The sequence below is a fragment of the Lactuca virosa genome, chromosome 8 (genome assembly GCF_052849685.1).
Source record: "Lactuca virosa cultivar CGN04683 chromosome 8, Lactuca_virosa_CGN04683_v6, whole genome shotgun sequence".
NCBI classification, from domain to species: Eukaryota; Viridiplantae; Streptophyta; class Magnoliopsida; order Asterales; family Asteraceae; genus Lactuca; species Lactuca virosa.
Window position 1 is genome coordinate 156,202,006 of NC_136433.1, and position 23,918 is coordinate 156,225,923.

A 23,918-nucleotide genomic window follows, 5' to 3' on the forward strand; every position below is an offset into this window, starting at 1 on the left:
TGATTTGGTGTTTTGTGCGATATTATCTATTGTTCATTATATTGTAAAATGTATTTGTAACGCGGTCCTAATAACATTTTGACTTTTGCACATAACCAGTTATGGGATCCTTCGAGGTGTCGATGAAGGCGATTGCTAATACAACCTCTTCCTTGCATTTGAACTTGTGCTTTGGTCGAGATGCTTGAGCTTGGGGTTGGGTTTTGGGAATGGCCTCTTCATCGTCTTCGTCTTGGGTTTGGGTTGTTTTTGATGTATTATTGATATTTGATATTTTCTTAAAAATATTTTATTTGATGATATTGATATCATTTTGTAACAATAAATTAGAAAATTTCATTGGTATTTGAGGTTGAACATTTTATTTTATATTTTTAAATCTTATAAAAATATTCATAGATTTGCAAAAAAAAAAAATTAATGTTAATGATATTAATAATCTTAAAAAATATTATTATAATATGACAAAAGATAAAACTATACTAAAAAAAAGAAATCAATAATATGTAAGATGTTATTTTCGGTCATTTGATATGTATAAACAAAATTTAACAAATTAGAAAAACAACTTATTGACTTATTACTTATTGATGTGTGATAATCTAATTCAAACATTTTTTTTTTCTAAAATCCATTGTTTAACACAGATAAGCTAATAAACATTTAAAAATATACAAGATGGTTTGTGGGGGGGGGGGGGTGATGCGTCGGGATGATCGCTTGATGATGTTCTTAATTGATGATGGATTGGTTGGATTTTATGAATAGTTTGGATAGGGCTCTGTTATTTAGAAATAGACGAACTATTTCAACAGAGGGCTCTGCTATTCAGAAATAGACAAACTATTTCAACAGAGAAAGAACTTTGAGATTCAACTCAAGTCTTAGACACTCAAAAAACTCTTGTTTATTCCATACGGACAAATGCCCTATTTATAGACTCAAGAGAGACGGTTACATAATTGAATTGCAATCGTATGATTGCAATACGACATACATATTTACAATATAGCCCCTAGACTATGAAGGGTTACACACTTTATCTCACATCTTACAAACTTTATGTCATATTCTAGACACCTAATGACACATGATATGTAACCTAGCGATACATGACATGTGTTCTACCGATAACGACAAATACCAACAAATAAGATAATATACAAATTATAAAATACATCATTCCACAACGAAAGGACGCGTGTCTCCAATAATGTCTTCAATAATAATGGTTTTATACGTCATTGCTTACGTCATTCAATAAACTTTTTTTATGATAAAAAATAATGTTTATTAGCTTATGTGGTAATAATTTTTTTTTAAAATGTTTGGATTAACTTGTAGTGTTAAGAAACTATAAGTTGACAACTATTTTTAAAAAATATTTGAATTAGATTATAATAATTTAAACGTTATTTCAGATGAAAAGCTATAAGCATTTTTTAAGAGTCATGAATTTATTAATTTTTAAAATCAACTTTTTGAGTGTTTTGAAAATCTATTTCGTAAGCATTTATCCATTTAGCAAAGTCTTTTTTTAGACATTAACTTTTTGAAAAGTCAGTAAATCAACAAGTTTTTCTCAGATCCCAAACACCTAAATAAGCAATCTCAAACACCTAATAGTTGACTTTGCATTTAGTGAGTTGCTACATTTGTGCCAACTCAAGAAAGCAAGTGTAAGGATTAAATTTTTATATGAGTAAAATGCTAATAAAATTAGATAAATATAAGTAGGATACATCAAAAAATATAAAATTTTCAATTACTATAATAGAAATTATTGATTTTTCTAGTAAGTTACCTTTTTTATATCCATGAGGAGGAAAATAAGTTACTAAAATGAATTGTCGTATCCTGTACTTTATTACACATTAATGTTCTTATTGAAGAGCCACTTCACAATGAGGCAGAATTTACATCATGGAGCCATTATTTTAGCCTTTTAGGTTCACTTGTTTCAATCGTATCCCTGTATTTATCTAAAATCCGTATGTATCCTCTCACAAGTCACATCCATCACGTTCTAAGTTTACGTCCTCAGGTGGCATCTATATTATCAATAACTCAGATCACGATATCGTGACTTGAAGATCTCTTATGTTTCTGAAGCAAAAATGGAGAAAAAATCATGGGTTTGTACTGTAATCATACAGCTCGCCCTCTGTTTTGCTCTCTACTATGCCATCAACTTCGGTGAGCCTCAAACGCCCACTTATCGCCTTCGAATTCATCGTCAATTCAGTGAGATTTACTTCATTTCAGTTCGTGGTGGATTTAGAGCTCCCAAAGAACAAACCCGTCTTCTTAAACAGGTAATTTTTCTTCATTTATAGTTGAAATGGCTATAATGACTTTCAGAGTTCTTCCTCAATACGTTTCTACACTTTTGTACTTATTGGTTTACATTACATCAATAAAACTTGTTTACGCTAATTAGAACTCGAGTTGTCAGTTCCTGATGTGTTTTTAGCTTCGGTTTTTTTGTGGGATCTGTGGATTTTGCCCCTTTCAGTTTATTAATGCTGTTAGTCAAGTCAATTTCTAATCCTTCTAAATCAGCTTATCAATGCTCTTAACGAAGCACCAGTTTCAGCGTCAAAGCTATTGAAGTTACAATGGTGTTTTTACATTATCGAGCAGTTTAGCATTTCAATTTAATTGCTTATAGTTCCAATTTTAACCTGTTCAATTTTGAATTCTTTTGTTATGAAGATAGAGAAGGTGATGAATACTTATAAGGTGGGATTTGTGATTAACATCAGTGAGCTTGGTGAAGATGATCCACTCTTACAAAATGTAAGATCTAACTTCAAAATTTCTTTTGAGAATCAACTGCTAAAGTAAAACTCTTCTCTCTTTGATTTTAAGTAGCGAAATCGTCTTATAATTTCATTTTTTTCACAGGCAACACAATATTTCAATCCATTGAAGGCTCCATGGTATATCAAATATATCTCTTAAACACTTATTAGCATTTTCACATTTTTTTTTTGGATCTGAGTCATAGAATCTCTCTTTGCAAAATGCAAAAGAGAAACACCCTTTTGAGTTTCTTCTTTAATACAGTAGTTATATTATCATTCATCTTTTTTGATATTTTAGTAGAAAACAATTAAAAGATTTTCTAGCTGCAATTAAACTCTAAATGTAGGTACACTACTGTAGCTCTACAGGATATGAAGCCAGATTATTTTTTCAAACAGGTGAATGTTTCAAGTGGAAGAACACTCGATATTATAGCTCTAAATAATGGAATGATACAGGTTCATATCTTTATATCATTTCATTTGCATTCTTTCTCTCATTAAAAAATATATAAACATTTATAATTTGTTGTTCATTTCATTAAGTTTATATCATTCTGTATATTTGAATACAAATATGCAATATAGGATCCTTCAGAAGTTCAGTTAAAACAGTTGTCAAGAAAACTCGAATCAAGCAATAGTAACTGGTATTAATCAAAACCAATTGTCTCTTTCTTTTATTTATTTATATAATTTCAATGAACAATTAATTAAATTCTGTTAATTCCTTGTGACTCAAGGCACATTGCTACTGGATTTCATCCACTATTCTGCAATCAAAGTTGGAATCAAACACAAGCAAAAGGAAACAATGTTATGCTACAAATGTTGATGAATCATGGAGTGGTATTCTACTCTCTCACATCCCAAATGTTTATAAAAAAAGTTTGAACTTTTGTCAAATATCAAAAATACCCTTCAAGAAAAAAACAAAAAAAGGTTAAAGAAATCTTGTATCCCCGAATCAAGAACTTTGACTTTTTTTCTGTAATGATATTAAATAGAAAGTGGGTATCTTCAATAAAAAATTTTTTTGTAAAAATAAATGTTTAATGAAAAAAAAAAAAATCAAAACATCATGTTGCATATATTTTCAGGATGCTTATTTAAGTGGACACTCATGTGGAAATGAAGCTCGTATTGAAGGACCTTATTTAACCACCATAAGCCAAGAATCACTTCCTTTCAAGTAAGTAAATATGATGTACTTTTTAACTTTTTAACTTTTTAATATTTATTTATAAAAGAAGGGTTGTATGTAAGAAATAGCAATGTACTTTCATTATTTTGTTACTTATAGCATCTTACTTTAAAATATTTCCATAACAACATCTCACTTACAATATTTTTTATTAAAAGACATTGTTATAATAATTGGGTAGATTTTTCAAAGTACAATGTTACGATAGGAAGAAATGAAAGTAGATATTTTTCATTGCTATAATATAATAAACAAATAAATGAAAGTACGTTGCAATTTCTTCCATTTATACTAAAAAACAACAACTTTCATCACAACATCATGATGTCCTCTTCTGTTTTCTTCAGTGTAATGAAAAATATGTTCCTTCTTCACAGAGTGAGCCCCCTTGAAATTGTGAGTTTTGATCTTTCTCTTAAATTTTTTGTTGACATTGCTATAATTGGGTAGATATTTTTTTTTTATTTGAAAGTAAATATTCAACATTGAAGCTTTTTTTAACTTTTCCTTCAAAGTTCAAACTTTGAACCAATTGTTAGCCTTTTCTTTTGAAATGTGAAGGTTTTTTTTGGAAGGTGAAGAACTATAGCTTCTTGATTCAACATTTAAAGAATTTAGCTTTTTCATTCATACATTTTTACAGTTATAGTGATTCATCTTCACTCTTTTTGACAGGTAACATATGGTGTTAGTTTCAAAGGGGCTATTGTTCATGAATCTACATTTAGACAAAGAGGAAGGGAAGTTATGTAAATGGTAAATCATATGATATAGTTGTGAAATGTTGCCATTATTAGTGTAGATTCTTGATTTCTTGTGGTATTTTCAAGATTATTGCATTTGTTTTTTATTTTATATTTTTGTAATTATGAACTCTTTAGTTGAAATGTGAAGATGAGACATTGTATCTTGTATGTTTTAGCAATGTGGAAGTGTAGTTTCTACTTTTAGCATATGTATATGTATAAAAGATTAAAAGTTCAATTACGAATATTTTTTAGCATATGTTATTGGTATATAATGCTTAAATATTTTTGATTGTTATTTAATTTAAACTTTATCATCTCAAACTAATCAATTGTAACATATATTTGTAAAATGGTTATATATGCTACGTCTATATTTGTATGTTGTAGATAGAATGCTATCTATTTTTAGATAACATTTTCTATAGTAGAAAATAAAACTTATCAGCCTTTCAAAAAAGAAATGGAAAGTAAAACCCAAATTATATCATTTAAAAATAAAACGACAACAAATCACATCCCACAAAAATAAACGTACGAAAACTAAATGTAATAAAGCATATGCAACAAGCATCAAACTCCATTTATTCATATACTTTGAATCGGTCTCGATTCAACAAATATATTTTTTTCATATTTATGATAAGCACACGTTTAAAATCAAAAAAATAACAAGCAGATAACAAATGGTTTCGTGGTGTAGTTGGTTATCACGTCAGTCTAACACACTGAAGGTCTCCGGTTCGAACCCGGGCGAAGCCATGATTCTCTCTTTTGCTGCAGTTCCAAAAGAAAAAGCCTGTATTAAAAAACGAGTTGATTATACCAATTACTTATCATGTTAATATTAATTATATGCTAAATGATCATTAAAAAATTAATCAAGAATGCCATCCGGAGATTTTTTCGATTATCACAACATTCCTAGGATTTTAAGCAAAAATATATGTTTTTGTAAAAGGCCCAAAAAGATAAGGTTTACAGAATTATATTAAATAAAAATGTAGACAAAAATGAAGAATAGAATAATAATAAAGAATATATTCATTAAAGATCAATGAAAGAAACGAAAGAAAGAACAAATCCATTAAAGATAAATGAAAAAAAACAAAAGATCCAAATTTTAATTTAAGAAAGAATACATATGTATATGTATCAGTTGAATTTTTATTCAAAAATTAGTTTCAAATCATAAAATTTAACAATGAAAGACTTTAAATTTTTCAAATAACATAAACTAATTTATACAAACCAAGGATCTTCTTGTAAAGATCGAAAAGAAAAGAAGATAACAACCGTTGTAGTTTTTTGGGTCATCGAGAGTAGACTTGAATGTTGATATAAAATGTAAAGTATAAATTCATCTTAGATGAAAACACTGCCAATAGCCAATTTGATGAAGATGTTAATCAAAACTCTTAAGTTTGAACTCAATATCAAAATATAACTTAAAGAGAGCAAGTATTCTTGAAACAATTTTGCAAGAGAGAAAATAAGAAAGCTTTTGCATGTTATAGTTTTGCATGTCCAAAATGAAAGGCTTGAAAGCCTTTATAAAGCTAATACATTACCAAAAGTCATAAACCTCTTAAGCACTCCATGACTCTAAAGTCAACATGTCTCTCACCTTTTAAGTCATGTTTACTTTCATTTATTATATTCAAAAGATCATCATCTAGTATCAAACATGATATCTATTGTTTTAATACATAATGATAAGTTAAGTTATATATATATATATATATATATATATATATATATATATATATATATATATATATATATATATATATATATATATATACTAGTTATGTGCCCGCGCAAAGCAGCGGCAACCAATAGTTTCGTTGATAAGTGGTTTACAAAAATGTTATGTTTCAAGGAAAGTATATGTTTAAGACAATAGAATCCAACTTTGGTTGTATTTGTGAATATGATATGGTTGTAGCTAGACAAGTTGATAGGAGCTTGGGAAGTGAAGATTTTGTAGGCAACTGGTACTTGACCAAAATATCATATCTTTTAAAAATATATATATTTCTGCTTATTAATTAAGTATGTTTTTGAAATGTCAGGTGACTTAAAATGGGGCCTTTGATGTCAATGAGCTTTGGGGAGACATGTTTGTCATATAAACGTCTTTATATATGTATGTATGTGTAGGAAAATAGAAAAAAAAAAGATGAAAATTATAGAAACAGTTGACCCGACGGTCGAACCGGTTAAAACCGGTCACCATACCGGTTCAACTAAAAAACCGATTTTTAAAACATTGGTTTGTAATTCAAATTGGAAAATAGATTAGAAGTTGTTAGATGTTGTAAAACTTTTTTTTTTTTGTTGACATTTATTACTGTTGCTTCTATTGTCACCCTCATGTTCTATTTGCTTAATATTTATTAAGGTAAGGTACACACTTTCTCTTTTAGAGGTTAATGCAATTAAGTTTGACTTTTAAACATCATTACGTGATGTGGAGAATGTATTTGAATGTAAGATGTTAAACATTAATGGTTAGGGTTAGTATGTTGGGCAAACTATTTGGTATGGCATTTTGCTTGTTTTATGCAATTGTCATTTTATTTAAATGGATAAAAGTTGATCTCATTGATTTAATAGAAAAAATATGGACATATTTGACATATGGTTTCGCAATATAGCCTAAATTTTTTTATATTTCCAATTTCATATGAACACCGGAAAATGTCATTTAAATGAACAAAAGTTGATCTCATTGATTTAATAGAAAAAATCTAGACACATTTGACATGATTTCACAAAATAACCTAAATTTTATCAGATTTTCAATTTCACAATGACTTTTCAAAATATGTTCCTCATGTCAAGGAATTTTAAGATCCTTTTTGTATTTTATCTTATTAAGTCTTTATGGATATATGACATTAAAAAAGTAAATGCCAACTTCAGTTGTGTATATGTGGTATTAGTGATTATGTGATTGTTTTCTTATCCTTGTAGGACAGGAATATTTGTTCAGATAACCTCACGACTAAAGTTTGGATCATGAATTTGACTACCCACGAAGCATAACACAGACACACACACACACACACAAAACACATTGAAAGCACAAAAAAGTGAACACTACAAAGAGTTGGTTCAGATAAACATAAATGGGAGAAAAAACTATCAATATCAACAAACCAATGCACAAATTGCTTGCTTACTGATCAGCAACCATGAAATAAGAAGATAACTAAAGTCTTGAATACAAACATCACCAAGAAAATCAATAAACCATGATATCTTCGCATAATAAGTATGTAAAGTTCCTGTTGTGAAGTCTTGATTTGTAAACAGGGGCAGCACCATAAAACCACCAAAAAATGATTAATGTCACCAAAGCAACACCAGGGGAAATACCGTCAAATATTGGTTCAAACGGTCTTCTCTCACCAAGGGATGAACTTTTTTCACTTAGCAAATATGTAGAGTGACTCTGAGTCTTGAGTTAAAAGCAATGTCAACACCAGAATTGAAGAAAAACACTAATGCCACACCAAGGGCAAAATAGTCCATATAATTAAAAGGGAAGACATGTTTTCAAGTTCTCCACTATATTTAAGAAACAAAAACCATTATTAATTTTATAATTATAAAATGTAAAGCATTTAAAGCAATATCAAAAGTCCTTATGACACACTGTTATGTGAATAAATACGTGGAACTAATGAAATTCCCATAGCATAAAAAGCACCAAAATTGAACATTAATTCTAATTGGCTTACTTGTTCGATCATCATATATTCTCGTTGAAAATATATAAATTAAAATTTGAAAGAGGTAAAAATTTCTATATATACCATTTATAGAATCCATTGGATATATGTGTGGATCCACATGAAGTGAGAGTGGAGTAAATGTAATTTGTACACTTACAATACTCAAGTGGTGAAGGATATTGTAAGCATCCCCTAATAAGATAGCAAATTTGGAAACTTCCCCAGCAACAAGCATGACAATGCCCTATTCAAAATTATGACCATCATCAATTTTTAGTAAAATACATGTAAATGGAAAAAAAAACACAAAATCTCACTAATTAAACATCATATAGCATATTCAAGATTTTGAGCTTCTTATCTTCATATGTAATCATGAGGATGAAATCCCCTAGTTTAGTTTAAAGCAGAGGCGGATGCTTTAAGGGGCCAGGGGAGGCCATGGCCCCCCTGATTTTTTCCTTCTTAATACATGTATAGCAATATCATATATATTTTATCTTTTTAGTAATTTTCTTGGCCCCTCAAGTTTTTTATATATAATCAAAATTATATTCAAATAGATAATCAAATCCGAAAAATCAGAAAAATCAATCAAATAAGATCACAATCCGGAAATACACAACGATAATTCCAAACGATCCTAAAAATTAGGATATCAATTGATAAGGAAACTAAACATATATAAGAAACCAGAAGAGTATTCTATACTCCAAGTTTTGTAACCCGCTCTTTGAAAAAAAATACAAAACCCCAATCTAGAAATTCGTCACCTCTGCAAAAGTCGAAAGTACCGGATAAAAAATGTCGGCCGCCGGAATGCTCAATACGACGGATTTCTCACCAGAAACAGAAATTATTCACCCCAGAAAGTGTTCATTGCCCCTCTCCTCTCCATCTGTGTTCCATCTCTCCACTCTAAAGTTCGTTGAAGTGCAATCTTCAACTCTTACCAGCAAGATAGCAACTTCCATCGCCGGTCAGGATCTCTAGATTTTCTCTTTCTCTTTCTTTTAGTAGAGTATTTATCAAATGAGTTTGAATGATGCCGTTAAAAAAAATTGGGTTTGAAGGATATAAAAGATCACGCCCACCTACTCATCTACAATAGTTGTATGGAAACTAAAAACTATTAATTTCTTAAAATATTAAAAGGTTGCAAGTCTACTTAATTTGATCTTATTTAATGTTCAGTTAATCTATAAAATTTTATTTGAAAATGATTTGGAATTTAGACTAATCATTTAATATGGTTTACCGTATATTATTCCAACATATTGATTTTACAACACCTGGAGGGGAAAATAGCACTCTCAAATAGTAATTTGGGGATTATGTGGGTTATGTAACATTCCATATTTCATAGCTAAATGATCACATTTTCAAATGGCAAAGTGGGTATTTGGGTTGTTTTTAACTAACGATGTTAGAACATTTTATGTTATTTCTTTTAGATTTTTTTGTATCATAGCTTTTAACCAAAATGAACTACTTTATACTATTATTATTTTATGAAGTTTTGATTTCGGCCCCTCCAGTTCTAATGTTTGTGTTCCGCCCCTGGTTTAAAGAACAGTTGAAAAAGCACAATTGCTATCACCAGAAGCCTCGTTGATAATCTTTTTGGGTTGTTGGAGTTCTTGAGTAAAACGAAAAAAAGGTTATATGATCAAAGAATAAAGAATTAGCAACTTGCCAAAAGGATTTGAAAATAAAAATCCAAACTTGGGAAACAAAAGGAAAATATGAACCTGGGAAACTGGCAAATATCTCAGTTATGAATTTGCCATCTCTTTAAGAATCAAAATCTAAGCTTTTATATAACACATCAGTAAGACCATCTACAGATTTTTAGATGTACAACAGTACAAGTACAACAAAAAGAAGTGAATTTATGTAATCTCAGTCAAATAACAGAAAAGTGAGAGGAGCAAGCATCATACCTTTGTATTGGGACTCTTTTATATTGCTTCATCGCCACCAGATCTTTTACATGTTCCAATCAAATAATAAAATAAGAAAATAAAAGTTATGAGCAAATCACATTAAAGATCATGCACCTCCCGTGACAACTAAAATCAAATAAATTATGAGTAAATAAAGAGAAAACCCAACGGTGACTGCCAACAAAAACCAATCCCAAGTTAATTACAAATTAAGAAACCAATATTTTTCCAATATTAGCCTCTAATATCATATCATGCTATAAATTGCATAAAGTTTTTAGGGTATGATGTTAATTAAGAGAATAAGAAGGGCATTTACTTCTTTTCCACCAAGGCTTTCACTAACTTCCTGCAAATGCATGTCTTCATGACTCATATACTCAACCACTTCCCATGCCTCTTCCTTGTAACCATGAACAACAAAAAACTATTACACTAAATTGAGTTTTGCCAAAAAGGTCTACTGAAATCCCACAACAAAACCACCAGGTGCCACTGCCATGAAGTCTAAAGCTTCAGATAACTGATTTTGGAGTTTGGACACCCATACAAACCAACTAAGTTTTAAGGAAAATTTCATTAGTAAGAAGCAAGATTTGGTCCTCAATCCAGACATTGGACTTGCTCTATAGGGGTGCCAACCACCTTTATCTTCAAACAACTATAGGAGAAATAGGAATGATGTCAAGAAACAAGCACATTTGGAAGATAAGAATGATGTCGAATAAGAAAAATGCACAAGTAAACCTTGAAAAAGCCATATACATCATATTAAAATAAAATCAAAATAGGATTTTTATGTACAATGGAGATCGGAGAGAGGACAAGAAAAAGGAAACACAAATCTGATTTATACACAGATACACACACGAGTAGACACATATGCATACCTACATACAAATATACACATTTGCAAACACATACACATACATATACACAAAAAATACATATAGATACACACTTACACACAATATTACAAGTTATTGTTACCTCTAATGATGACCCCAAAGACAGGAAATCCTTCCTTTAAAGAGTGATAATTAGTCTGATAAGAATGACCTGCAAAGACTAAGAATATTAATCCATGATCAGATCTCCAAAGAAATAAATATAAACACATTAAATCGACCAACAACAAAATAAAATATATTCTTCTTTGCTGAAGAGAGAGAGAGAGAGAGAGATGGAGGGAGGGAGAGAGAGAGAACTACGACCGACGTAGGTCCCACCTGTGGCAATGAGTAGTGATGTTGATTGTTTTTGTTTCTATTCCTGTTGGTCCATGCTGGTGGAAACGACTGTTTAGGGGTTTTCTTTGGGGAGAGACCATAATGGTGGTGGTGGCTGGTGCAATAGTTTGGTGTTGTTGGTGGGATTGCGGCTAATTAGGTTGAGTCGTTTAGAGAGAGTGAAGAGGAGTTGGATTGAAGAGAAAGAACTGAAACAGATGAAAGGGGATGAGGTAATTCACAGTGGAGCAAGGAAGGGAACAGAACCACATAATCTTTTTACTCCTTGTTACGTATGTTCATCAATATATTGGTGGTTTCGATTACCTGCATAGAAAACAGACCTCGTGAAAACCCTAGAGCAAGAAAGCCTATGAATAGTGAATAGAGAAGATTAAGAAGAAAATGTATATCTTGAATTTATCAGAGATGAAGACGGAGGGATGAGGGAGAATCAGAGTTTTCAAATTTTGGGTTCATTTTCGAAGATAAAGGCGAAGGACCAGGTCAAGATCAAGATAAGCAGGGATAATATGAAAGATAAAAGAGACGGGTGAAAATGAAATAAGATATTTTATTATTGCATTACATGCTTGTACATGTTGTATTATTTTTTGTACAATTTAGTTTAAATGAGGTTAAGTTTAAAATTTAATATTATTTTATTGGTGATTGTTTGTACTATTAGCTTAATGTTTTCGACGTCTTAAAAAAATATTATTATTATTATATTCGATCTATTTTTATAAATAATATGATTTCCTTTATAAGATAGTAAGATAAGATATATATATATATATATATATATATATATATATATATATATATATATATATATATATATATATATATATATTACAATTCTTTATTATATTACAATTCTTTATAAGATATAAACTCTAACGTTTAGCTAAAAGACAAAATAGTTTTTTTAGTCCAAAAAGATGTATATGGCTTAATAAATAATACCTTATAAATTATAATTTATTATGTTACTAGTCATTGGTAGTTAATATTTCTATGAAATAAATAATTTCAAATTAATTATAAGAGTTTATGAATATTTATTAAAATCAATTGCTGATAAATAATTAATTGTATCAAATTGTTTTTAGTATGTCCCTTTAGAAATGATAAATAATTAATTGTATCAAATTGTTTTTAGTATGTCCCTTTAGAAATCATATGTTAATTAGTAATATCATTATAATATGACTCTTGAGCATATAGATCTTTCATTATCCAAATAAATGGTTGCATACATCAAGGTTGAACCAAATACATAAATCATTAGAAAATGCCCCTTGCAGTAAATCTTAATTTTGCCTAATTTACCAAATATTTAGAACATATCATCACCACCCCCATTAAGTGTTGTGTTAAGCTCTCATGTTGTTGACGAAGCCGACTTGGCTCTATAGTAGAGTCCAAGTAGGCTGACTTTTGATAAGTGAAAGATATATGGCCCGTAACTAGCAAATGGAAAAACATTTTTGGTAAAGTCAACATTTAATTTTATCAAAGATTGACGACCTCGAATCATCGTTTAACTTCCAAGCAAGTCAAAAAATGGCCACATTAAATTCCTTCCATGTCCTACCGTCGGCCTTAAGATAAGGCCCACCAACCCTCCTACAATAGCTAAAGCCATGTAACATCCAAATTTTAATTTAGTCATTTAATTATCCGATTTAAACAGTTTCTTGAATTTTAATAAGGAGATAATGAAAATAATAATAAAATAATAATAAGACATGAATGGGGCAATGTATTTTATGAGAGATAAGTAGGATGTTTTAGAAACTTATATGTCAACATTTTGGTTTTATGGACCAAATAAATTACTAAAGTAAAAACCTTGGGGACTATAAGTGTAAAAAGTGGAACTAAAATTGGAAAGAATGCTTTCCTTATTTAAACGAGAATATTGTGTCGTCCAGAGCCTAGAAGAAGACGACTCATGGCCTTTTTTGTTGCCCACGTTTTGGGAGCCCAAGGGAAAGGAAGGAGACGACCTTATACCCTACCTACGGTTCTTTCAAGCCTAAACACCCCCCCCCCCCCACCATTTTCGTGTGTATGTACGATAAAAGATAAGAAGAAGAACCAGGAGGAAGAAGACAACAAGAAATAGATAAAGAGAAGATCAAGAAGGAGAGGTTGGGGCTGTGATTAGAGCATACAAGTAAGTTGCTTTTTCCACCACATCATCGACAACTCTAGCTTGCCAGATTTCACCTAGCACCAACACCATATTGATGGTTGTATTTTTCCTTATTGACAACCCCTGAAATATCTTAGCTTTCTAATTATTTGAATAGGTTAATCCAAACTCTAGTTCAAGCTATGATTTTATGTCAAGTGTGTCTAATTATCACCCTTGTTTTAGCCTATTCCTTAAACCTCTTATGCAAGTTATTAATTCACAACTTAATGTCCTTTTTCAAAGCTTATTATATGTAGGACGTAATGGCTAGAGTCTCTCATCTAAACCCTTAATGAAGACTGCAAGAGAAAAAAACGTAGTAGGTTAAAAATAGTAATTTTCCTGCAAATTACCCCCATGCTTGAAAAACCATATAAAATCATAAGAGTGTGCATTGGGATTAGGACATTAGGTATGTATCACGAGTTAGATACAAGAGCTTACTTTACTCCTTCTATAGACTCATAGACTCTGCGGCCTAATTCCAACCAGCATGCCTGTCCCCATATTGATGCAAAAGATTGATAGATTGTAGATGTCATCTTGCAAAAATCATATAAAATCATAAGGGAATCCAAATGGTATGAGGCAATGGGCATTAGACAAGTTTGTGTATGTGTTGCTAGTTTCATTCCTATATGGCCCACTACATCTAATTACAACCTTGAGTAAGGTGTTAGAAAACAAGTTAATATTAGGTATGTTTTCAAACACAACATGTGTTATGTTTGACCAAATTTAATAAATATGTGAAATTTATATATGATGAAATTTGTATACAAAGTTTTTAACAGACAGTCTTAGCGTATATACATTCCTCATTTTATGACTATTATGAACCACCGATACAAACAACAATAAGATACTCATCTGAAATATTTGAGGTCGTGTTTTTTTTTTTGTTTTTTGTTTTTTTTTTTGACAAATTCAGACATGATTAGGTGATTAGTTTTTCTAAAAATATCAGACAAAGAAATGTAGAAAATTTTGATAACAAAAATAGATAAAGATATGTGGAGAATTTTTTTAGCAAAATGATATCTTATAAAATAACTATTCAGTACATAGTATGGACTCATGATTTTTGCGGTCCATTTGACATAACAATGCTTACTTTTATTATAACAAAACAATACTTGCTTTTATCATAACAAAACATACTTTTGACAGATTTACGTAGTTGGTAATAGCCTAATACTTGGATTTCCTAGGTGACCATCTGCAAAAACCTGCTAAAAAATCATAGGCCACCTAGATTTTTACAGGTCATTTGTAGATGACAGCTTGCAAATATCATCGCTATAAAAGTCATTTTGCTAATCTTTTACTATTTCTTAAAAAAATGATTGATGGAATTAACCTTATTTGTCGGTTTCTATTATTGTATTCTTGTAATTGGTAGTATAATTTGTTTTAGTTAATATTTTAGCAAAAGTATTGTTTGTACTCAGTAATATTATTTATGTTTGTTATAACGTTAATGTGATAAATGTAGTAATTTATAAATTAAATATCAAAAAAACCAAATTTAAATTTTAGTTATATTTTCAGTATCGTATGTGTTTTCCATGTCAACCGTTGTAATATTCATTAATAAGGATTTCTAAGCTCTTATTAGTTAATTCAAATATTATGGTTAAAAGAACATATACCGGTGATATGTAATTTAATGAGTAAATTACACGAATCGTCCCTCATGCAGGTGTCAAAATGCATGTTTAGTCCTTACTTTTAAAAATTAACTCGGACCGTCCCTTACATCGTAAAAAGTTACACGCTTTGTCTCTCATTACTTTGAATTTGCACGCTTCATCCCTTGTGAGACATAGAATGACTATAATGCCCTTTTAAATTTATTTTTTTATTTATTTTTGACAAATCTGATTATTATTGATTATTAAAAAATATTTTAATCATTTAAATTAAATCTCTCTTTCTCTCTCTCTCTCTCTCTCTCTCTCTCTCTTGTTGAAGAACACATCACCCCACCACCACCGGAGATATGCAAAACCACCACCAAAAAACCCTTTTTACCACCATTACTGACCACCACCTCATTTTTTCTCTTCATTGTCTTCTTCTCAACCCCGACAACCACCGGGTGCTGCCTTTCACCTCCGACAACCACACCACACCAAATTAGATTATACCATCAAAAACCAAAATGAATCTGAAATCAAAATCCAAAAATCAAATTCAAAACTTAAGCTACGTGCAAAATCTCATATCAGGAAAGGAAATCATAACACCAAATTATAAGCTACAGACTAAAGAATACCTAGATGCTAAATTGAAAAACTTGAAACCCTAGTGCTTTCCTGTTTGAGAGTTTAACAAAATCAGAACCAGGATTTTAGCAAAATCAGAACTGGGTTTTGTAATCCTTGAACCCTACCGTGAACCATGATTTTCTTGGAGGTTGCAAGTATGTTTGTAGTAGTTTCGAGTCACAGAGAAAAAAACTTAAAAGGTGCTTTTTTCTGGGTGTATTTCACATCAAATGAGGAAGAATAGGGTAATGGTAGCCCTGGAAGCTCCATACAAACATCCTCGATTTCACACACACACGATGACTGGTAAATCGGAAAAACCTAGGCCACATTAGCATCAGGGAAGGCGACAACAGGGCAGGGAAGGTGGCGATGGGCCATCGATGTTCTTAAGGCAGAGGGGAGAACGAAGATAGGGGATGGTAGTTTGGGGTCCGATTTTGGTTCACTGATTTGGAGTTTCCCCGATATCATGGTATCATGGAGGCAGGTGGCATTTCTGTGTAGAGTGGGTGAAAAAAAAGGAATCGAAGGTTGAAAGAATTTGGGGAAGGGGAAGGGGGAGGGGGTGGGGATTATCGATTTTCTTTTTTTCTTTTTGTAAATCTAAAAATGATAAATATAAAACAAAAGAAAATAAGAAATAAATAAATAAGGGCAAAATAGTCTTTTTATGCCCAACGGGATGAAAGCGTGTAAGTTTTAAATTAGCGAGGGACGGTCCGAGTTAATTTTTAAAAATAGGGACTGAACGTGTCTTTTGACACCTGCACGAGGGACGATTCGTGTAATTTACTCTAATTTAATTCATATTATTTTTACATACTTAAGTTTATTTAGTTTAATGTTGTTAGAAAAACAACTTTTCATATATACATTTAATATACTTAGGGTACGGTGATTCGTGTGTCTAAATAAATTTGAAAGAATTGAAATTAAAGATACTTTTAGTGATTTTGGGTTACAAATAGATCGACATAAAAGATATTATAATTTTTTGTTATAATTTTTACGAAAAGGACTGAAAATAAATTTATATTTTTATTAACAAATAAAATTTTATGGTAAATTGTATACATGAGACGTCGTGAAGAAGACTATCGAAATTTTTGACCTAAACCCGTACCAAGCCTACATTGTAATCGTTTATGTTAATATGAAATAGTATTCAGTACTCTAAAATCATGAAATTCAGGATCAGTATCGCCGTTACCAGTATCAAGTACCGTTACATGTAACATTAAACAGGTTTGGTGATCGGTTCGAGTTACCATCCATTTCGGTTGTCAGGATTCTTGGTTCGGTACAAGTTTTGTCCCATGTTATAACTTAAATTTATTGTCACTTTATCATTTTATTTAGTTTGACTTGAAAATAACTAACATCTTCAATGGTTAAGTTTATTCTAATGGTTTTTTTTTTAATTTTAATTAACTCTTGCACATCTATCTAAAATGTTTTATAAAACCTTTCATTTAATCGGTCATTTTTTAAATACAAATCTTATTTTAATACAAAAATATAAAATATAGTTTTTGTTTATATACCTAAAATACAAAAAGTTATTATGGTATAGCTATAAATGTAAAATAAAAACATTGAAAATATTATATAATAATTATAAAATAAAATATATTAAAATAGAAAGGGTTAAACATGCAAAATATGAAAGTTGACCATTCAATATATTTTTTTATGATAGCGGATCTTATTCCAATTTATTTTTATTTCAGTATATGTATCTCAGTTACTCATATAAATCGTCACATTATGGATGGGTACACAAACATTATTACACTAACATTGAGGGATACACAAAGCAATTGGAGGGTGTACTTATAGAATTTCCCCTGTATAAATTGTTTGTGATTGAAAATATGTAAGATCTATCAAAATGTTTGAAAAAGTTTTTAGACAATACCTTGTTAAGTAAGAGTATATCTAATGAATAAGTTTTTATAAAGATTTATTGTATTTGTCATTTAGATTTTTCATTAAAATAATAATAATAAAGCTTTTATCGCATGTATATTTGTATAAATTTTTTGTATCTCTTGGAATAACTTATTGGATAAAAAGATTTTGCTTAATTTTTTTATGGGATCATAATTTTTTAAATGATCAATTCAAAAGCTAAAAAGCTTTTTCAAAAAAGTTGTATTGCAATGCTCTAACAAGATGTATAAAAAATAGCTTTGAAACTCCAATAGTTTTCTTAATTTTCATTAACTTTTTAGCATGAAAATTCTCTTGGAAAAAACTCACAAAAGATGTTCTAATTTATCTAATGAATATAATTGTATTATATTGAGGAAATTACACGAATGGTACTTTAGCTTTTTAATTTTCCTTGAAATTGTCTGTACGAAACTTTTTTCCCTGAGATAGTCTCTAAGGAACAAACTTTGCACACAAAAGGCCCTTGTGACTAATTTTGTTAACAGGTCCTGTTAAGTTTTGTTAAATGAAAAAGACAAAATTGCAAAAATGATCCATGTGGTATGCATTTTTTTGGGGTTTTAGTCTAAACCACGATTTTTTTGGATTGGTGGTCATTTTGAGCTAGTTTACATTCAGTTTTGGTCCCTACCCAAACTAAAAAGACTATTATACCCTTAATGAATTTAGTTTTCATTTTTCTTTCACTTTTTAAAATTATTATTATTATTAAATATAAAATCGGGCCCACCTCTCTCTCTCTCTCTCTCTCTCTCTCTCTCTTTCTCTCTCCTCTCAAAAGAAAGTCAACCCCTACCTACTTCTTCATCTTCCTCAATCAATATCTGATGAACAAACATACACATTGTTTATCGATGGCTGCATAACCAAATGTAGGGACTCGTTTTGCCAACACCACCAAATGTACGAAAAGAGGGATTGGGCGTCTTCTTCAATCGATCGGGAAGAAAACGCAGTCGAAGGAGGAAAAAGGGTGGTGGCTCGGTGGTGTTAAATCAATCGTGAGGAGGGGAAAGAGGCAGCCACCAGATTCCGGCGATGATCGAGTAAATCGCATCTAGGGGCGTCGGTAGATGGTTGTCGACGACGTCTTCTTCCTCTTCTGGATCGATTGGTAGCAAACACAAAAGGGGGAAAGAATGGTGGTTATGTGGTGGTGCTCGACGAATCAAAGGGAAGGGACTGCGAAGATCGACTGAAGGAGATGGAGAGGTTTCTTGGCGGTTACTTCCTTGTCCGATTAGAAGAAAACACAAAGTGAGGGAAAGGGTAAAGCAAATCTGAGGCAACACAGCAGGTGGTGGATGAAGACAATGGTTTTTGAATATGAAATGCCGAGAGGGAGAGGGGACAACAGGTTTTCCGGCGTATCTTCTCTCGAATGCAAGCTTCTGACGGGGCTATTGCCTTCGATCCATGGTGATAGCGGGGGCATGGGGTTGATTGGGGTGGTTATGTGAGCCAGATCGTGAAGAAAGGGGAGGGGTCCGTCAAGACCGACACTCCTTTGTTGGTCGAATCTCCGTCACCGGCTGTCACGAATCTAGTGGAGCAAAGCAGCTGCAATGGGTGGTTGGGCAGTGGTTGAAGGAGGAAGAACCATTGTTGATTTGGCTGGCGATCAAGAAATGAGAGAGAGAGAGAGAGAGAGAGGTGGGCCCCATAATTTTTATAAATAAAACTTTAAATTAAATAGCAAAAACCATTAAAAAAAATGTATCAGAAGGGCATTTTAGTCTTTTTAGTTTTATGAAGGACCAAAAACGCAACAAAACTAGCTCAAAAGGACCACCAATCCAAAAAATTCGTGGTTTGGACTAAAACCCCAAAAAAATGCATACCACAAGGACCATTTTTGCAATTTTGTCAATGAAAAAAAAATACTCTTTGTTTTATGCACACAGATGGTCCTTATGACTCTCTCTCTCTCTCTCTCTCCCTCCCTCCTGTTTGCATCTGATTCACGATACACACAGACCAAAACCAAAATTGATGAAATTAAAATCTAAACCAAAACTGAAGAGATTAAAACCAAAACAAACATCAAACTTGTATCAAAATAAAACTCGATCATTCTTCTTTCTTTGTGTTCTTACTGGGTTTTGTAGGATTTCCGATTTGGGGTTTTATAAATGGATTCTCTTAATCCGGTTCTTTCGCTTAAAAGAGACACTTAACTTAAATTTTCACCAAATGATTCTTCGTATTTGCAAAGTCCTTGATCAAGATTTGGGAGGTTTATTGGTTTTAAGAAGATAGATTAATTGCAATGGGTTTCTACGTTGGCTGTCTTCATCTTCTTCACGTTCTTGGTTCAAATGTTCTTGTTGTTTTCCATGGTGAATAAAGTTGATGGTGATTTTCTGAAACAAGATGTTGATTCTGATTTAGCAACAAATATCATCAATTTATTAGTGGTTTGGATCGATGAAGATGTCAAGTTTATGCCCACCAAGCTTATGATGAAATTCTGAAGAGAAGAAATGAACAATGTTTCATTTGGTGATTCAAGAACAGTAGTCATATTTCGGTCTTCATTTCAATCTCCATTAAAAACCTTTACCCTTCCTCTCCACCTCCTTCTTTTTTAGAATCAAGAGCTGTGGAGTCGATAAAAATCCTAAATCGAATATCGACTTCACTTCCAGATCTGACGACATACATCGAAGCTTCTGGATTCACCATTTTCTTTTTACCCATATGTGCAATTCGAGAATAAGTATCATCTTTACCCATTCATATGGCGGTCTTCAATGGGTCAACATGAAAATGGTGACGGTAAGTTGTTTTGCTCCGGCGAGGCTTTGGTTACTGTTATAACTGATGAAGAAAATGGAAGTACGGAGAACGAGCTATTTTCCGATAAAGTATTGTGGCTTCGATGATGCACACACACACACATACCACAGAGATAGATAGATAGATAGATAGATAGATAGATAGATAGATAGAGAGAGAGAGAGAGAGAGAGAGAGAGAGAGAGAGAGAGAGAAAACCATTTGTGTGCATAAAACAAAGGGTATTTTTGTTAGTTAACAAAACTTAATAAAATTTGTTAACAAAGTTAGTCACAGGGGCCTTTTGTGTGCAACGTTTACTTCTTAGGGACCATCTAAGGGAAAAAAGTTTCGTAATGACCATTTCAAAGAAAAACTGTAAAGTTAAAGGACCATTTGTAATTTACTCTATTATATTTGTAATTTATATACTTTAATTTTTGATGTCCAATTATTTTCATTTCACCGTTTACCACGAATATTACCAAATGACCAACCCGCCCTTACCTTCATGAGCAAATGCCCCTGTTTAGAAGGCGAAAACAGGTATTTCAATTAAAATAGACGAAAAAAAAAACCTCTACAAAGCAGACCATCAGTCAGAAACTAGGGTTTGGGCAAACAATCGAATCTCACACAACAAAGAAATGAGGCAGCCGAGGGGAGGTTTCACAGGGGTGGTTGCCGCCCTCCGTTGCCGATGATTACTGATTTGCCCCCAAAAATCAATAACCCTCTATTTGATATATACATATCTCTCTCTCTCTCTCTCTCTCTATATATATATATATATATATATATATATATATATATATATATATATATATATATATATCAATCAACGACATTAACCATTATCAATCTGCTTGCTTTCGATTTTCCTTCTTCAACTTCATCCATGGCAGACTCTCCTATGCTCTGCATTTCCGACTGCATTCACTTTGATAACTGGCGTTACGTTGTCGTTTTTAGTAATAATAATAATAATAATAATTAGAGCATCTGCAACACTACCCATCTAGAGGCGGTGATGATGAAATTCTTGTTGTGTGAATAAATCGGCGAAGTTTGAGATCCTCCGTAGCTTGGCGGGGCGATTTTCCGGCAAGATTGTGGTGGGAATCGATAGAATTCTTCTGTTTCTACTACTGATGTTGCCGTGATTTTTGCAGCCATGGCGGGTTTATCCTCTTTGCTTTGATTTTTTATAGATCTGAGCCTCGTTCTTTGGTTTTGATTATTTGTTTTCGATTGTTTACAGATCTGTGGTTAAACCATATGATAAAAACATATCGGTGATTTTACGAATTTGAGATTTGAACAGGTTATGCCCCATTTAAAAATCACGAGTGACTAAAGAAAAGCAGTTATCTTAGCTGAAATGAATCCAAATTTTGAGAGAAAATGGGTTATATTCATGAATATATAGCGTGTTATTATTATTATTTTTTTGGTATTATAACAAATTTTTGGTATAAGAATGTTTTGGTCTTTTGACTAAAAGAATCAAACCAAAGAATCTAATTTTGGACTTTGAGAAAAGGGTTATTTTTGGGTTTTCGGGTTTTTTAGTTTTATGTTTATTTTATTGTGTTTTTTTTTTCGTTAACATGGCTCTACAATACTGCAACTTTCATTACGAAAAACAACATATCTACTAGAAGATAATACAAGATACTTACAAATACACCGATAAATGAATGTTTATAAGTTAATTTTGAATAAACTAACTCTAAAAATAAGGATTAATATCGTAATTATTTACTAAACTTTTAAAAATATGCTCATTTAATTCTTAAAAATATTATTAAATTTATTAAATTTTGCTAAAACTATGTTCTACATCAAAATGTTTTTATGTTTTTTTATTTAAAATAATTGAGTTACTTTTATCTATCCAAAACAACTCAATTTTTTAGTATTATAACATGTGACTAAACTTTATTTTATTTTTATTTATTTTTGTATTTTTTTTATAGAACTACATTTTTTTTACCTTTTATATGTTTTCTTAAAGTCTAGATTTATTTTTTTTCATTTTTTTTTTTTTTTTTTTTTTTTTTTTTTTTTGTCAAAAACTATTTTGAAAACTTTATTTTTTATTTTGCTTTTATATGTAAGTTATAATTCTCGTCCCTTTGATTTGCCTATTTTATATTTTTAGTTAGGTTTTTATTTTTTTGATATGGTTGGTCCATATGGTTTCCATTCTTGCTTCGGAACAAACAACTTGGTTGTTACTTTTTAAAATATGACAATTTTGCCCATACCTAGCCTACCCTATAGGGAAAGGACGAAATTATCCTTTTTATGTTTTTCTTAGTGTTTTATTTTTTATGTTGATAAATAAAAGATTTCACCCATAGCCTCCACCTTAATCAGTTAAATGGTGTACTCAACCAACCACCACTGATTGCATCCACGTTATTTTAAACGGAAAATTTAACCTATTTTTTAAATCCATTTATGTCCATGAACTTGAACCTTCAACCTAAAAGAGAGAAAACAAGACTCGATATGGCTGGATTAGATTATAAATCATTTGGTATTGTCAGGCCCGTCCTAGAGGATGGGCGATAGAAGCGACTGTCCATGACCCATTTTTTACAGGGGCCCAAATTTTTTTATGGAAATTGTTATATATAGAAGATAGTACAAGTAATTTTCTTTCAATTATTGAGTTATTATAAAAAAAAATTAATGACATTTGTGTATTTTAAGGGCCTATTTTTTTTTCTTTCGCCCTAGACCCAAAATATGTTTGGAACGACCCTGGTTATTGTCTCCACCTTAATCTGATAAACTCATCACTACTCCACCATTGATTGACACTACACACAACATTATCACCATTACCATTTTTTAATCCATTGATTACCTTTTTTTGGTAAAACCTACCACAATCAACATTATCACCACTACCGATCATATATTACTTTAACATGACATCCAATTATATAAACCATAAAGATTTTTTAAACTACATATTTATTTATTTTTTAGTTGTTAAACAAAACATAGTTAATTTAAA

The 23,918-nt window shown here is 31.1% G+C and overlaps 1 protein-coding gene and 1 non-coding gene across 4 annotated transcripts; both read left to right on the forward strand.

Annotated features, from left to right (window-relative positions):
• The first annotated feature begins 1,927 nt into the window (after positions 1–1,927).
• On the forward strand, positions 1,928–4,964 carry LOC145128583 (Calcineurin-like metallo-phosphoesterase superfamily protein). Of its 3 annotated transcripts, XM_079063393.1 has the most exons (10): positions 1,928–2,196; positions 2,266–2,315; positions 2,716–2,799; positions 2,908–2,942; positions 3,155–3,266; positions 3,396–3,457; positions 3,551–3,656; positions 3,908–3,999; positions 4,359–4,407; positions 4,687–4,964. In XM_079063393.1, exons 1-10 carry the CDS (start codon positions 2,118–2,120, stop codon positions 4,762–4,764), a joined length of 747 nt encoding a protein of 248 aa, XP_078919519.1. In that variant the 5' UTR covers positions 1,928–2,117; the 3' UTR covers positions 4,765–4,964. The 3 variants fall into 3 exon arrangements, with proteins under 3 accessions (XP_078919519.1, XP_078919518.1, XP_078919520.1); XM_079063392.1 differs by having other exon boundaries at positions 1,933–2,315; XM_079063394.1 differs by lacking the exon at positions 4,359–4,407 and having other exon boundaries at positions 1,935–2,315.
• A 481-nt stretch (positions 4,965–5,445) lies between these two features.
• TRNAV-AAC (transfer RNA valine (anticodon AAC)) lies at positions 5,446–5,519 on the forward strand. Its single transcript has one exon. It is a non-coding gene; the product is annotated as a tRNA-Val (tRNA).
• Positions 5,520–23,918: the final 18,399 nt, after the last annotated feature.

What these genes read in the sequence shown, in the direction of transcription:
- LOC145128583 (XM_079063392.1), top strand. Translation starts at nt 2,118, where the DNA reads ATGGAGAAAAAATCATGGGTTTGTACTGTAATCATACAGCTCGCCCTC. An exon ending in GAATCAAGCAATAGTAACTG is followed by an intron (nt 3,458 to 3,550) that starts GTATTAATCAAA and finishes TTGTGACTCAAG; the next exon opens with GCACATTGCTACTGGATTTC. An exon ending in TGTTGATGAATCATGGAGTG is followed by an intron (nt 3,657 to 3,907) that starts GTATTCTACTCT and finishes ATATATTTTCAG; the next exon opens with GATGCTTATTTAAGTGGACA.